The following is a 13173-nucleotide window of genomic DNA, read 5'->3' on the forward strand; positions in this document are numbered from 1 at the left end:
CCAGGGACGTCGGAAGAAGGTAGAGAAGTCCAGATGGTCTGATCTCTGTCTCTCGGGGACTTGAAATTGCTTGTCCGACGTGGTCCGACTGTAAATGATTTTCAAAAAGTGGGCCCATCGACCTGCAAATGGCTGTAGCAGTATGCCGGCAACTAGTAGTACTTGGTACTAAGCCTGAGTAGTAGCACGGATCCGCAGGCACTCGGACGACCCGCAGACGGCTCCGCTGCCAGGGAAGGATAGATGCACGTCAAGGCGACGTCATGGGGCGATATATACTTCTTCGGGGGTATGGCGTCCTAATGCGGCTCGCGGTGAATGCGCCGTGGCAGAAAGAGCACTTGAGGAGGCATGCTGCTTGATGCCGTGAGTAGTTAAGCGACGAGGATACCGTTATGTCTTCTCTTGGTCGTCGAACGAGCGAAGACGCAAACGTAGCATTCATGTCGAGCGGGAATTATATCGGCTCCGTGGACGTCGCGGGGAGGGCCAAGTGGCGGTGGCACCTGCGCAGCGTTCCTTGACAGGCCTTGACTCGAGGGTCGGAAAGGTGGCCCGGCGTCTGCTTAACGGCGAACGGGGGCGTCAAAGGTCCCTACATAGGAACAGCAAGGGGGTCCGGGCCGGAGAGGGTGGCGCGTAGCGGCGGTGTTGGGGGGGGGGGTCTACAATAGGTGTCGTGTCGGGGGCTATCGAACCAGGTCAGGCGTAGGCAGAATGCAGACGAGTAGAACAACCCCGGTCCAACTGTTCGAACCTCGAGTAAGTACTGTAGCGGGAAATAACGAATCCGCTCGGCTCGCGATCAGCGAATCAGATCCGCCCCTGCTCAGAAACTACTCCACCGTGGACGCGACTGCACATATCAGCCCTGCGTCTGCCAGTGCTTATCACCAGCCTTGCTCGCCATCTCGAGTTCAAGTACACCAAGCATACACCCCAATCCTACCTACCGACCTGAAGTTCCTCGCTCGCTCTATTCGAGTTTCTCAACCCAGGAACCCGTCCAGATCACTCCTCCCGTCTAATAGTAGCATTAACATTGACAGCAGACACATATTGGCACCTCACCAACTTGAACCTGCCACCGTTGTCTAGTAGTAGCAGCCACCGCGATCATTCCAGTCGCAGTCAAATATCATCCTCCTCTTGCAAGCAGAGCCGAAGTGCGCATGCCAAGCGCCCACCACCGCGACCCTCCCCCGTCCTCCGCGTTCACGGACGCCTGCCCGACGTCAGCGGCCCGTCTGCCAATCACCCGCCCGACAGATATCATAGATCGCACTATGCGTATCACTACACACTCCCTCGACGTCGACACTGACACTGACATTGACAGGGTCATCTGAACGAGATGGAACTTGGAGGACTGTAGAAGGAACTTGGTGCGCGACCCGAGGTTATGCTCGAGACCGAGCTCGAGATCCCCATCAACGCACGAACTCATCCAGCGACGCGAAGAGAGCAGAACGCGCGCCGCTCTGCCGGCTACTGTGATGACGTCGAACCGCCGAGGACTCGAACACGAGCAAACTGGCGCAGGCGTGCGAGCAGGCACTATGTAGCCTGCAATTTAAATCCATCCGAGTCCGCGCTTCAGAGATCGCATCAACCTGGACGCAAACGGGTTCATTTAGCCAGGGGCACTCCTCTCATACGCACGTCTCGATACACAAGGACCCACAGCGCCAGCGTTGACGCGGAAGAGAGCAGAACGCCGTTAATGAAATCAAACGCCGCACCGAGGACGCGAAGGCGCCTGTCTGCCTTCGCCTTCGCCTTCCATTCCTTCATCCGACTCTTCGCGGTTCTTTCAGCCCCTATGTACCCCAACCGAGAACCGAAACCAAACCAATCACAAGTCCTCCCTCGAAGCCGTACATAGCATAAACAAACAGCGTAAGGTGGTAAAGCCTATCCTAAGCGGGGAAGGATGAAGGATGACGGATGAAGGGGCGATTAGACAGACTAGCGTACCCACCACCACCAACGTATGCACACCGAATCAGAATGTAAACGAAAACAAAACCGAAACGAAATGGAGCGACTGATGCAGCATGATACAGATACAACGATTGCCAACACATGATAGAGAGATGGGGGAAGAGACAGAGAGAGACAGGGAGAGATGCACGAGACGGATGGGATAGGATGAGCGAGCGAAGCGAAGGAGACGAGGCGCTCTATGTGATCGCGGGGAGAGCGGAGGGGGAGGAGCCTAGATACTATCAACCATCAGTAATGTATCATCGGGGATGAAATCTGAGATGCCCGGCGCCCACTCACGGTGCGGCGGAACGCACCCGTAACCAAATCACAACGGCGGGAGGGGGGTGGGAGCGTGGCGGTCATGGCGTGGCGTCACAATGAAGCAGGCGAAATGGACGAGGGACGAGGCGAAGCAGACGGGAGGGACGGGAAACACGAAAGAGGGGAGAGGAAGGAACCCGGGCTCGCTATAATATCCCCGAGTCCTTGAGCGCGTTCTGTAATATCGTCTCCTTCACAGCTGCGAACACGAGCCGGATATTCCGCGTATCCGTGGCCTGTGTTACACTGCGCGGGGTAGAATCAGCACCATGTCAAATCATAGATGTTGCTACGCGATAAAGAAGAACTACCGCCAAGAAGGCAAAGGAAAGGAGCAGTGCACGGAGAAAGGTTAGTTGGGGGCGGATAGAACACTCACTGCGGGTACACGCTCAGCCGCGCCCGGTTCGCCTGCATGAACTTCCACAGGATATACTTCGTCGCCTTGTTGATATCTGCGCCGCCCGTGTACTCGGGGAAGTACTTCGCCAGTGGCACCTGATGAACATACCTCGTCAGAATACTCTGCAGATGGGTATATTCGCGGGAGACGAAGGGGAAAAAGGAGCAAGGGCAGGGCAGGGCAAAAACGAAGGAACAGGACTTGCCTTTGGAATCTTCGCCTTGAACACGTCGATCTTGTTCAGGAAAAGTATGATGGACGTGCGGAGGAACCACCGCGAGTTGATCACGCTCTCGAACAGCACGAGCGACTCCTCCATCCGGTTCTGCGCCGCCACGCACACCGTAGGGTTAGGATCCGAGCATCCTAGCGGCAGAATACGATAGCAACGCGCACCTGCTTGTTCTCCTCCAAGAGCACCTGGTCGTACTCGCTGAGCGCGGTGCAGAAGATGATGCTCGTCACGCTCTCGAAACAGTGTATCCACTTTCTTCGCTCCGAGCGCTGCCCGCCGACGTCGAACATGTGTATTCTGCCATGTCACGCCACGCCACGGGGGAGGCCAGGCGAGGTGGAGGGGTTCGGCGGTGGGCGTGAAGTACAGTGTGGCGATCGAAGTAAGCAGGGATCACAGGCGCCGCGGTCAGTGCACATTCCAGAGGCAGGGACAGGCACTCACGATAGCTGCCCGATGCTGAATCGCGTCTCGGTCACGCCCGTGCTCTTCGCGCGCACGCGCAGCACGTCCGCCTCCGTCGGCACGTAGTGGCTCGCGCCTATCCGCGGTGCTTCTTGGAAGAAACTGGTCGTCGTCAGTACAGCGCAGGGATGGCGTTGGTCGAGTGTTCGTGCGAGGAAAGGACTCACTAGCTCGCATTGTCCATCAGGTAGAAATTACTGCTGTAGTCCATGAGGCGGGGTATGATCGGGTCCTTCCACAGCTCGTGTATCGCCTGCGCGACGTCCTCCGAGAACACAAACGCGGGCGAATTCTCAATCTTATAGTCCAATATCCTATCCGAATTCGACTGCCCCACACCCATCAGCCCCCGCGTTATCCAACACCGCACGCCACTCACCCTATTCTGGGGGACGACGCAGTCGACGCCGAACTTGCGCATCGCGAGGACGACCGCCTGCGCGCTGTCGAGCAGGTTCGCGTAGACGGTGTAGCGGAAGGCGCAGAGCTCGTCCCTGGAGAAGCCGTCCTGGTGGATGATCTTCATCTGCTTGACGATCGTCGACTTGCCGGACTCGCCCGCGCCGAGGAGGAGGATCTTGCACTCGCGCTTGAGGCGCTTCGCGTCCTTCTCGAGCGTGCGGTCGATCTCGTCCGAGCGCGCCTTCGCCGCGGCGGCGTCGGGCGCGGACATGCATATGCCCATCGGGGGCCAGCGAGCGTGGGGGAGGGCAGGGGTGAGGGCGTCGGCGAGTACGGTGAGGACGACGGGGAGAGGGTGGGCGGCGGCGTCGGCGGCGGCGGCAGGAAAAGCAGAGCAGGAGACAGCTGTTGGCGACCGTGTGCGTCTTTCGCTCGCTCGCGCTCTAATTAGTTCCTGATGTGACTGACGTAGCACAACAATCACGTCACGCCGTTCCTGTATCTGCATGGATTCAATCAAAAGTCATTTATCATTTATTCGCTGTGATTATCTACACACCTCTGCATCTCCTCACCGCTACGCCTGCGCCCACGACCACACCCACACCCACACGCAACGACCCCCGACATACCGCTCACAGCAGGCGGCGGCGGGACGCTGCATCGCATACCCCTGCGCGATCTCGATCGATCGCAGATTGACTCCGGCCCGATCCACAGCCACACTTTAATCTGTCCTTATTGATCCTCTTGCCCCGCGCCCTCCCGCGGCGATTTGTAGTCACGGCCTGTCAGACATGCATACGCCCATGCTGCGATTTAATTTATGGCGGGAGAGGGGTTCTGCCTGGGGCGTGCTTCGCGAACATCGTACCTCCTTCCACTGGCATTCCGAATGCACTCGATATATATGCGTCTGACCACTCCACTCTACATCCAACCTTTCATCCGTTTAATCAACCTCAACTCTACCTGACGAGACAAGAAGTGACGATCGGCTTCCTCGCTGTGTGCGGCTTCGCGCAATCAATCAGGATTCTGCTGTGTCTCACCGGATTCGACACGGTTCTTGCATATGGGACTTACTAGGCGTGTTTCCTCGCAGTGCAGTCGAGGGTCGTTCTGTGCGCTGGATATGTCCTCGTCCGCCTTCCTGGTCAACAGCATCTGGAACCACTCCCCGCGGCCTGTAAATCACCCTCTGCTCGCCACTCCCCCGGGCCGCAGATCCTAACGGTTACTTTAGAGGCTCTCCGTCCATAACCAGACACCGGGCTGCCCTTCCGGCTTGCGAAAGACACTTAATCCTCAAGGCACGTCACCGCCACTTGCCCCCGCGACGTCCACGGAACCGAGGAAACTATTCGGGATCCCGGTCGACCTCGTCATGGTGCTGAATTTGCGTATGTACTCGCTGGCCTACACCGATACATGAATTACGGTGATCTGGTTACTACCGGCAAACCTCCTCTTTCTCCTGTCACTGCCAACTTTCTCTTCTCCGGCGAGCCGCATTGGGACAACGAGCCGCAGACGAAGACGTATATATAGCCCCATGACGTCGCCTCGCCGTCCATCTATCCTTCCCTGGCCGCGGGGCCGTCCCGCGGATCTCTAGTAGTACTATGTATAACGGGTGCTAGCAGACGCCGAAGAAAACGTCGGGAACACAAGGACGCGCTGAAATTTAAAAACAAGCTTGGGCGCCGTCACAGGAAATCGTGACTTTACCACTGCAGCACACTCAGGTGGCCATGTATACGGAGTTTCGTTGCGGCTGCCATCGTGTGCTTCGCTAAGACTTGAGTCCGTAAGCGATGAATATATGAAACATATGGTGGAGGACCGCAAACGTACCAGACGGCGGCCCAGCGCCTAGCGACAGCTGCGCGGCAGCCAAAGACGCTCCTGCCTCCCATCGCGCGCGGACGCCCATCAGAATAAAAGTATAAAACGATTGCACGCACTTTGGTTGCTCTCCCAGCGTATGTAGATCTAGCGCTCGAGACAGGGTGTCCATTGCGCGACGGGAGGAAGGTCGTGTGCGCAACTGGGGTAGGGGACAGAGTCCGGCATAGATCAGTGAATGTCGATAGAGCCGTGACGGACGGACTGCCATAACCAGTCCCTTCAGCCTCTCCAACGCAGGCGCAGGTTTCCGTACATGTTGCATGTACACGAGACGGCGAGAAACGCTGGTGGTAGGACTATCGAGACAGGATGAGAGCGCTAGAAGGGAGCAGAACATCCTTTGTACTAGTACATGAGCAGGGGCAGATTGTGATTCGCTGATCGCGAGCCGAGTGGCGCGGCGACGGTTCTCGGTCTTTGCCACAGTCAACACCGGCGGTTCACTCTATCACGCAACCTCCACAGACGGCGATGGAGCGAAACGCGCGACTGGCGAACAGCCTGCAACTCTTGCGGTGCTTCTGGCTTTCCAAGCTGCACCTCCCACGGGGCGAGCCTGGAGGACGAAGAGGGGAGCGAGAGGGATCCGCGCCTCACGCTGCTCAATGATGTGGCCACGCTGCTGTGTACCGGCGAGCAGGACCGTTCGGTGGCGGTCACGATGGAAAACACGGAGGAGGAGGGGCTGCGGTTAACGCTCGCGACCGCTGCCGGGCGCCGACCCCCTGGAGAGTGAACGTGAAGCTGCTGACACACTCTTTCTATTACTGCGAGACGAAAAGACGGGCATGCAGTGTCTTTTCGATCATGCCGTGTGCAGCGGCGTGCTGCGGGTGAAGAGGTTGGTCGAAGAATCTCGAGCTGTTTCCGGCGATGTCCCTCGTGGATGAGGTCACCTCGTGGCGCAGATGCGAGGAGGAGATACCACTGCTGACACGGGCGCGGGAGCTGTGCGGAGCGGAGACCTCCCTGTCCCCAGCAGACTGTATGAAGCGTCTCTTCGTCGCACTCCGCGAACAGATAGGCTGCCTTCCCGGACTCATCACGCCGGAGAACATCAGGGATAGAGGCACGCGGGCCCAAGTATACCGCCTTTCTTGCCTGTGCGACATCCTGGGGCGCTCGAGGTTCTTCCGCCGCGTCCCGAGATTGAACATGTTCGAGCCTCTCAGCCACATGCGGTGGGTCTGATGTCCGCGCTGCTCCTCCTCGGCAGATACTCTGGTGCCGCCGCGCGCCTCTCGAAACGGGCGCGCAGCATAAGAGACCCCGTCAGCTATGTGTGGGACACGGATATTGCTGCCCCTCCAGCGCCGCAGGAGCTGGTCCTCCGCACTACGGCGTACGAAGCTTTGAGGGCGGGTGATTATGTAGAAGCCACCTCAGGCGAAGAACGAGACACCGACGAAGCTATAGTAGATTCAGTATTCAAGGACGCGGAGTGGAAGAACCGAGCCACCGCCTTTCTCCACCCCGAGCTGCGACTCATACTCCTCGCCAAGGATACCACCGAGCGCATCTTAGGTATCAGCGACGATCTCTGCTTTTGCTGCAAGCGGTGGATCGAGTATTACAATGAACTTGGATCCACCGAGCGGAAGTGGATCGTCCGCCCCGGACTCGACGTGCCGGACCCGACTTGGATGTATCCCCAGAAACATCCATTGGAACAGGAGATCGAACCGCTTGTGGCCGAGTGGACCCATAAACTGGTCCAATGGCGTCTGGGTGGTCTATCCGTCCGCCGCGGATTGCTCCTATGGTAGTGATATGCTCCTGAGCGTACCGTACTCGGTATGGTGTGGTATATACCAGAGCTGTGCTTCGAGATGCTAAGTAAAGTAATGCGGAATGCCGCAAGTGAATTGACAATACGGCGAAAGCATGCGATTAGCTGCGAATACCATTTCCTCTTATATTGTGCCTGTAAAAGACCATACTAGCAGCGGCTTTTCTTCCTAGACTGGTATCAATGCATGTATGGAACGTCTGCCGCGAGTCATCCGGTGCCTCGGATTACCCAGTACCACAATGGCCCATATGGACCCGATACCCGAGTGACATCTCTACCAGGACGCTGCGATTACAGCATGCTGTATCTGGCTCCAAGTTCACAGCCGGATGTAAGCGGATGTGGCCCGCTGTGCTGACATCGATAGTAGCCAGATACCGTCGTCGTGTGCTTGTATTCGAGATACGATACATGACCCACTGGGTTTAAGACTGTGTCTTATTCATCGCCTACCAACTTGGAGGTTCAAGTTGGTAGGTGGTGAGTAAAATACGTGAATTAGGGGTCGAAGAACTGCATCCTGGAGATCAGTCTGAGCCAATTTAAACAAATCAGAGGACAGTGTCGTCAATAAGTCACGTAAGGATCAAAGCAAGGATCGCGGAACGGCCAGCGAGATGCTCCTAGCAGAGATCAGCCTTCTTAGTACATGTACACTGGTCAACGCGACTAAGCCTAACGCTGCGCGACACGTCTGACAAATGCATTTCGATGTGCCATGTTCTCAAATTGGGTAGGGCTCTCCGACATGAATCATTGAGTGCCGATAAAGACATACAGTAACCCGTCACGGTGTGCACTAACCAAGCCGAGTGCGCAACTTACAGAGGCTGGACAGGAAACACCCATGCAAGTGCAGACCTAGTGTGACGGTTCCGTACGTCGATAATAGGTTGCAATTGCAGAAGATGAAGAGTGAGGTTTACGGTAGACGTAGGATGAATGCAAGAGGGCGGGGCGTCCTTTGTGAGCAGGGATAGAATGTGTTCGCTGAGTGGCGTGGCAACGGGTCTCGGTAACTTCCGCACTGGCAATCCCGGCGGTTCACTTTGTCTCGTAACTGCGAGTCCTCATGGTACATATGGCGAGCTAGTCGACTTGCTGAATACGCGCGACTCACGTTCAAGGCCTCCCTGAGTGCAAGTCTACTGTTGCAATAATCAAGTAGACCATGGAGGCTATCGATATCATTAATATCGCTTCCTACAACCCGGGCACCCAACATTGACTTGCACAGCATCCATCTCCTGGTGGACGCTATTTATGGGTAAGTACCAGGCTGAGTGATGCAGACTGTACTGAGCATCTCGTTGCTCCCGCGTCTTCGTCGCCTCTTCGAGGGCAGGCTTAGGGGTCCCTCCCAGGTATATGTAGCGACTAGCGATGCATTGACTCGGAATACAGGTAGGGCACTATTTCGTGCTCCCGTTCAGGACCTGCGCTCGTTGCTGGGGTCGTACGTGATAGAATCTGAGCAGCCCCGAGCACAGTGATACTGATCCTGTCTGTCCATCCATGCTGATCATCACGTACCTACACACATGGAGCCACTCCGTCTAGTAGTATATACACACCCCACCCTCTCGCCTTCACAAAGTCTCAGGTCTCCATACCACTCCCACCGACATGCGCACTGGTCCTCTACCGTACCTCTCCTTAATATTTCTTTCTATACTCTCATACCCAGCCGCAGCGCTCAATTGGACAGCAACACCCTTCACCCCGCACGCCGTCCCCCTCGCCGTGCGCTCGCCCTACCTTAGTGCGTGGCTCGCCCAGGGCGCGGGCGCCGCACTAAACGATGCATGGGCAACCTTCTGGACTGGTTCGGTGCGTGTCCTTGCCTTCCTTTCGACCTCATGCTGACGAGGAGAGGGGTTTAGATCGTGGGATGGGCGGGGTACGTTCGAGTTGACGGCACGCCGTACACCTTCATGGGTATCCCCGCGGGGACCAGCCCCGTTCCAGCGAAAGCGATCCAGAAAAGCTTGAACGTACGCCTGATCCTCTCTATATCACATACTTACTACATGCCCATTGACACATATTGATTGAGCATAGTGGACAGCGACGCAGAGTACGTTCGTTCTTAGCGCCGGCGGGGTGGACCTCACCGCCACTTTCCTAAGCCCCATCACCGTACGTCCTCTCTCTTCCCTCCCTTCATACCTGGCCTTGCACACCACGCCCTTACTAAACATATCCCAGCCTACGAAGCTCGTCAACCAATCCTTCCCCTTCTCCTACCTCGCGCTCAGCGCCGCACCGAATGACGGGAAACCGCACACGGTCCAGGTGTACACCGACATCACGGGCGAGTGGCTCACGAGCAACGCTAGCCTTGTGGCGAACTGGAGCACGAGTGCGGGTGCAAGTGCGGGTGTGTGGACGCACGAGGTACAGCTCGCGCAGCAGGAGGTGTATGGCGAGGTGAAGGACCGTGTCCAATGTGAGTTTGGAGCAATGATCCGAGTGGCATCGCGCATGAATGATCGGGCTTCTCCAGACGGGTCCGCTTACTACTCCACCCTCGCCGTACGTCTCCCTCTACCCCCCAATATTCTCACATCCCCTCCTCATGACTGAACCCCAGACCCCGAACACGACGTACCAAACTGGAGAAGACACCCTCGTCCGCTCCTATTTCCTCGCGAACGGCACCCTCCCGGGCACGCAGGACACGGCCTTCCGCGCGGTCTCCGACCGCTGGCCCGTCTTCGCGTTTGCGCACGATTTGGGGACTGTCGATGAGGGTGGGGTGGGGCCGGTTATGTTTGCTGTTGGGCATGTGAGGGACCCGGCGGTGGAGTATGTAGTGGGAGGGGCAGGTGGGTCGCAGAATCGGAGCTTGTATTTCTGGAGTCAGTACGACTCTGTCGATGACGCGGTGCGTCCTCCCTCTCCCAAGCAGCCCCCTCTCTTACTGGCAAAGACACAGATCGCGGATTTTATAGCCGATTATCCCAATGCGCTGACCACCGCGGAGGCGTTCGACGCCCGCCTGCAGGCCGACGCGAGCAAGGTATCGAGCAACTACGCCGACATTGTGGCGCTGTCTGTACGCCAGGCGATGGCCACCGTCGAGCTCACTATATCCAAAGGGAGCGATGGTTCGTGGAATACGAGCGACTCTATGATGTTCCTCAAAGGTATGCTCCTCCTCCTCCCTCTTTCCATCTCCTGAATTCACCATTCTTTCTCATTCCGCTACTGCAGAAATATCGAGTTCCGGTGTAAGTGACTATGAGTTTCTTTGAACTTGTAAGACATGCAGAGGACTGAAGGCACACAGCTCGCGAGCACCACCGATGTCATCTTCGCCTCCTGGCCGCTCTGGCTGTACGCCAATCCGGCGCTGGGGAAGTATCTCCTGCGCCCGCTTCTCGCGTACCAGGCGAGCGGGATGTATCCGAATCAGTGGAGCGCGCATGATTTGGGTGCGTGTTGCCTACATCAAGTGGAGGTGGAAGTGGAAACTTGGATACTAATTGGGGCTAGGGACGTATCCGAAGGCGTTGGGGCATAACGATGGTGAGAGGCATGGCGAGGTCTGGTTGGGTGATGGGACTGATTGCGCTGCGCGCAGGGAAGGACCTGGCAATGCCAGTGGAAGGTAATCGGGGTCTTGTCCGTCGGAAACGGGAGGATAGCTCACGCAGAGGTTATATCCCAGAATGCGGCAACATGCTCATCATGGCCCTCTCCTACACCCTCGCCACGAGCGACCACTCCCTCATTACCACCTACGTCCGTCTCCTCTTCCCTGCCCAGTTACTCCGCTGACACTGTAACAGTACACCCTCCTCGACCAGTGGACCCAGTACCTCGTCACCAACTCTCTCATGCCGGCCAACCAGCTCAGCACGGACGCCTTCGCGGGATCTCTGGCGAACCAGACCAACCTCGCCATCAAGGGCATCGTCGGCATCAAGGCGATGAGCGTCATTGCGAACATGACGGGGGATGCGGGGCGGGCGGCGGATTACAGCGTACGTTCATGGTCCTTACGCTTGGTCAGGTTAGGAGCCAGGTTTGTTATAATTAATGACGGATATTTAGTCTGTTGCGAGTGGGTATGCGGAGCAGTTTAGTAAGCTCGCTATGGCGAGCACCGGGGGACACTTGACGTTGAATGTAAGCAGTTTATTCGCTCACTTGTATCCATGTCTTAACCCTTTCGTATTGCAGTACGGCGATGACCGCAGGTACGTTCTTTCATGGTATGAAAGCATGTATGACCATTGATTCTGACTTTCGTGTCTGCCAGCTGGGGCCTCGCGTACAACCTGTATGCCGACGTGCTCCTGGGCACTCAAGTGTTTCCGAAGTTGTTATATCAGATGCGTACGTGGCCTTAATGAGCGTATCCGACCCGTACTGATGTGTGTCTCGTCCAGAGGACTGTTGGTACGGTACCGTCGCCAGTGAGTATCGAAAGAGCCCGCAGCACTACAACTTACGGATATCTCTACAGGCACGTACGGCGTCCCCCTAGACACTAGGCACACATACACCGAATCAGGTATAATTATGATTCCGTACTTCACCCCAGCTCATCGCGTCTTCTCCAGACTGGGAAATCTGGATGGCAGCCCTTGCCACTTCCACGCAGACGCGCGACCTCTTCATCGAATCCGTGCACAACTACGCCACATACAACGTTGGCAACAACAGCGAGCCACTAGGCGACTGGTACGACGCGATCTCGGGCGTGGCACAGGCATTCCGCGCGCGCCCACAGGTCGGGGCACACCTTGCGCTCCTGCTTATCAATGCCACCACAACAAATGCGGGGAGTCAGGGATGTGCACTTACCAGCACCAGTTCGTTTCCAGCATTTTCTGGGACGCAGGGGCCGAGTGCGACCGGCGGGAGTAGTGGTGCGGCGCCGAGCCATACAAGCCCAGCGACCCGCGTAATTGTTCGTCCTGTCCTGCTGGTGTCACTGGCAATTTCCGTACTGGGGCTGTCGTCCGGCGTGTGGGATCTGATATGGTGATTTCTAGGGTGAAGGGCTTCGACTGTGTGTGTGTCACATATTTATCATCTTCCGACGCAGTACGCAATATTTAGCCACGTATCTCGAATTGAAAGCGATTGACAGACATTTCATCAATCTGCCTCCGGTTGACGCCTAGCAACCATGTACCTTCACAACGTTGCAGACCTTGAGCGCGAGTCGTCCGTCATAAATAGGCTACATGCGACATCATAAGGCGAAAGTCAATTCACAATGCAGCAATGGCCGAGAGCGGTTTCCACGCCACGCGGCTCGCCATCAGCCAATGAGATCTGTCCTACTCGCAAAGGATTACTTCTGCTCTCGTCCTGTTTCAATGCGGCGTCTGCCTTTCATCATCCTTGCTCCCATTTCCTGTACTTGCAACACACTGAACCATCCTTCTACCATTGAACCTTCTGACTTTTGCTTCACCTTGGTTACGGCAGTCTGTCTGCATCATGAATCATGATAGTCCCCTACTGGGGTTCATTGATTCGGGCGAACTACCGTACCTCAGCGGAGCACGACAAGATTGAATGCTCGCGCACAGGGACCTCTCTCGCTTAAAGTCTTGACTGGAGTCGGAGGGAAATGGTAAGCGTCGTCGAAGATGTACAGCCGTACGTCTTCCCGGTGTATGCATATCAATACGG

General features: G+C 56.6%; 3 protein-coding genes across 3 annotated transcripts; 2 read left to right on the plus strand and 1 right to left on the minus strand.

Moving 5' to 3' along the window:
* Positions 1-2324: 2324 nt before the first annotated feature.
* Positions 2325-4098, minus strand: GLOTRDRAFT_116312 (guanine nucleotide-binding protein alpha-3 subunit; the record flags this gene model as incomplete). Its single annotated transcript, XM_007868371.1, has 7 exons — positions 2325-2556; positions 2690-2808; positions 2919-3038; positions 3110-3245; positions 3393-3515; positions 3581-3741; positions 3793-4098. The coding sequence occupies 7 exons, from the start codon at positions 4096-4098 to the stop codon at positions 2457-2459; spliced, it is 1065 nt and encodes a 354-aa protein (XP_007866562.1). The 3' UTR covers positions 2325-2456.
* A 2501-nt stretch (positions 4099-6599) lies between these two features.
* GLOTRDRAFT_93891 (uncharacterized protein) lies at positions 6600-7492 on the plus strand (the record flags this gene model as incomplete). Its single annotated transcript, XM_007868372.1, has 3 exons — positions 6600-6907; positions 6943-7141; positions 7382-7492. The coding sequence occupies 3 exons, from the start codon at positions 6600-6602 to the stop codon at positions 7490-7492; spliced, it is 618 nt and encodes a 205-aa protein (XP_007866563.1).
* A 1652-nt stretch (positions 7493-9144) lies between these two features.
* Positions 9145-12636, plus strand: GLOTRDRAFT_138981 (DUF1793-domain-containing protein; the record flags this gene model as incomplete). Its single annotated transcript, XM_007868373.1, has 19 exons — positions 9145-9348; positions 9402-9512; positions 9580-9657; positions 9727-9967; positions 10025-10053; positions 10112-10405; positions 10457-10667; positions 10735-10751; positions 10811-10955; positions 11017-11049; positions 11105-11131; positions 11192-11265; positions 11313-11507; positions 11578-11652; positions 11707-11723; positions 11786-11862; positions 11916-11942; positions 11993-12040; positions 12090-12636. The coding sequence occupies 19 exons, from the start codon at positions 9145-9147 to the stop codon at positions 12515-12517; spliced, it is 2331 nt and encodes a 776-aa protein (XP_007866564.1). The 3' UTR covers positions 12518-12636.
* Positions 12637-13173: the final 537 nt, after the last annotated feature.

The sequence above is a fragment of the Gloeophyllum trabeum genome (assembly GCF_000344685.1).
Source record: "Gloeophyllum trabeum ATCC 11539 unplaced genomic scaffold GLOTRscaffold_00007, whole genome shotgun sequence".
In the NCBI taxonomy this organism is placed as follows: domain Eukaryota; kingdom Fungi; phylum Basidiomycota; class Agaricomycetes; order Gloeophyllales; family Gloeophyllaceae; genus Gloeophyllum; species Gloeophyllum trabeum.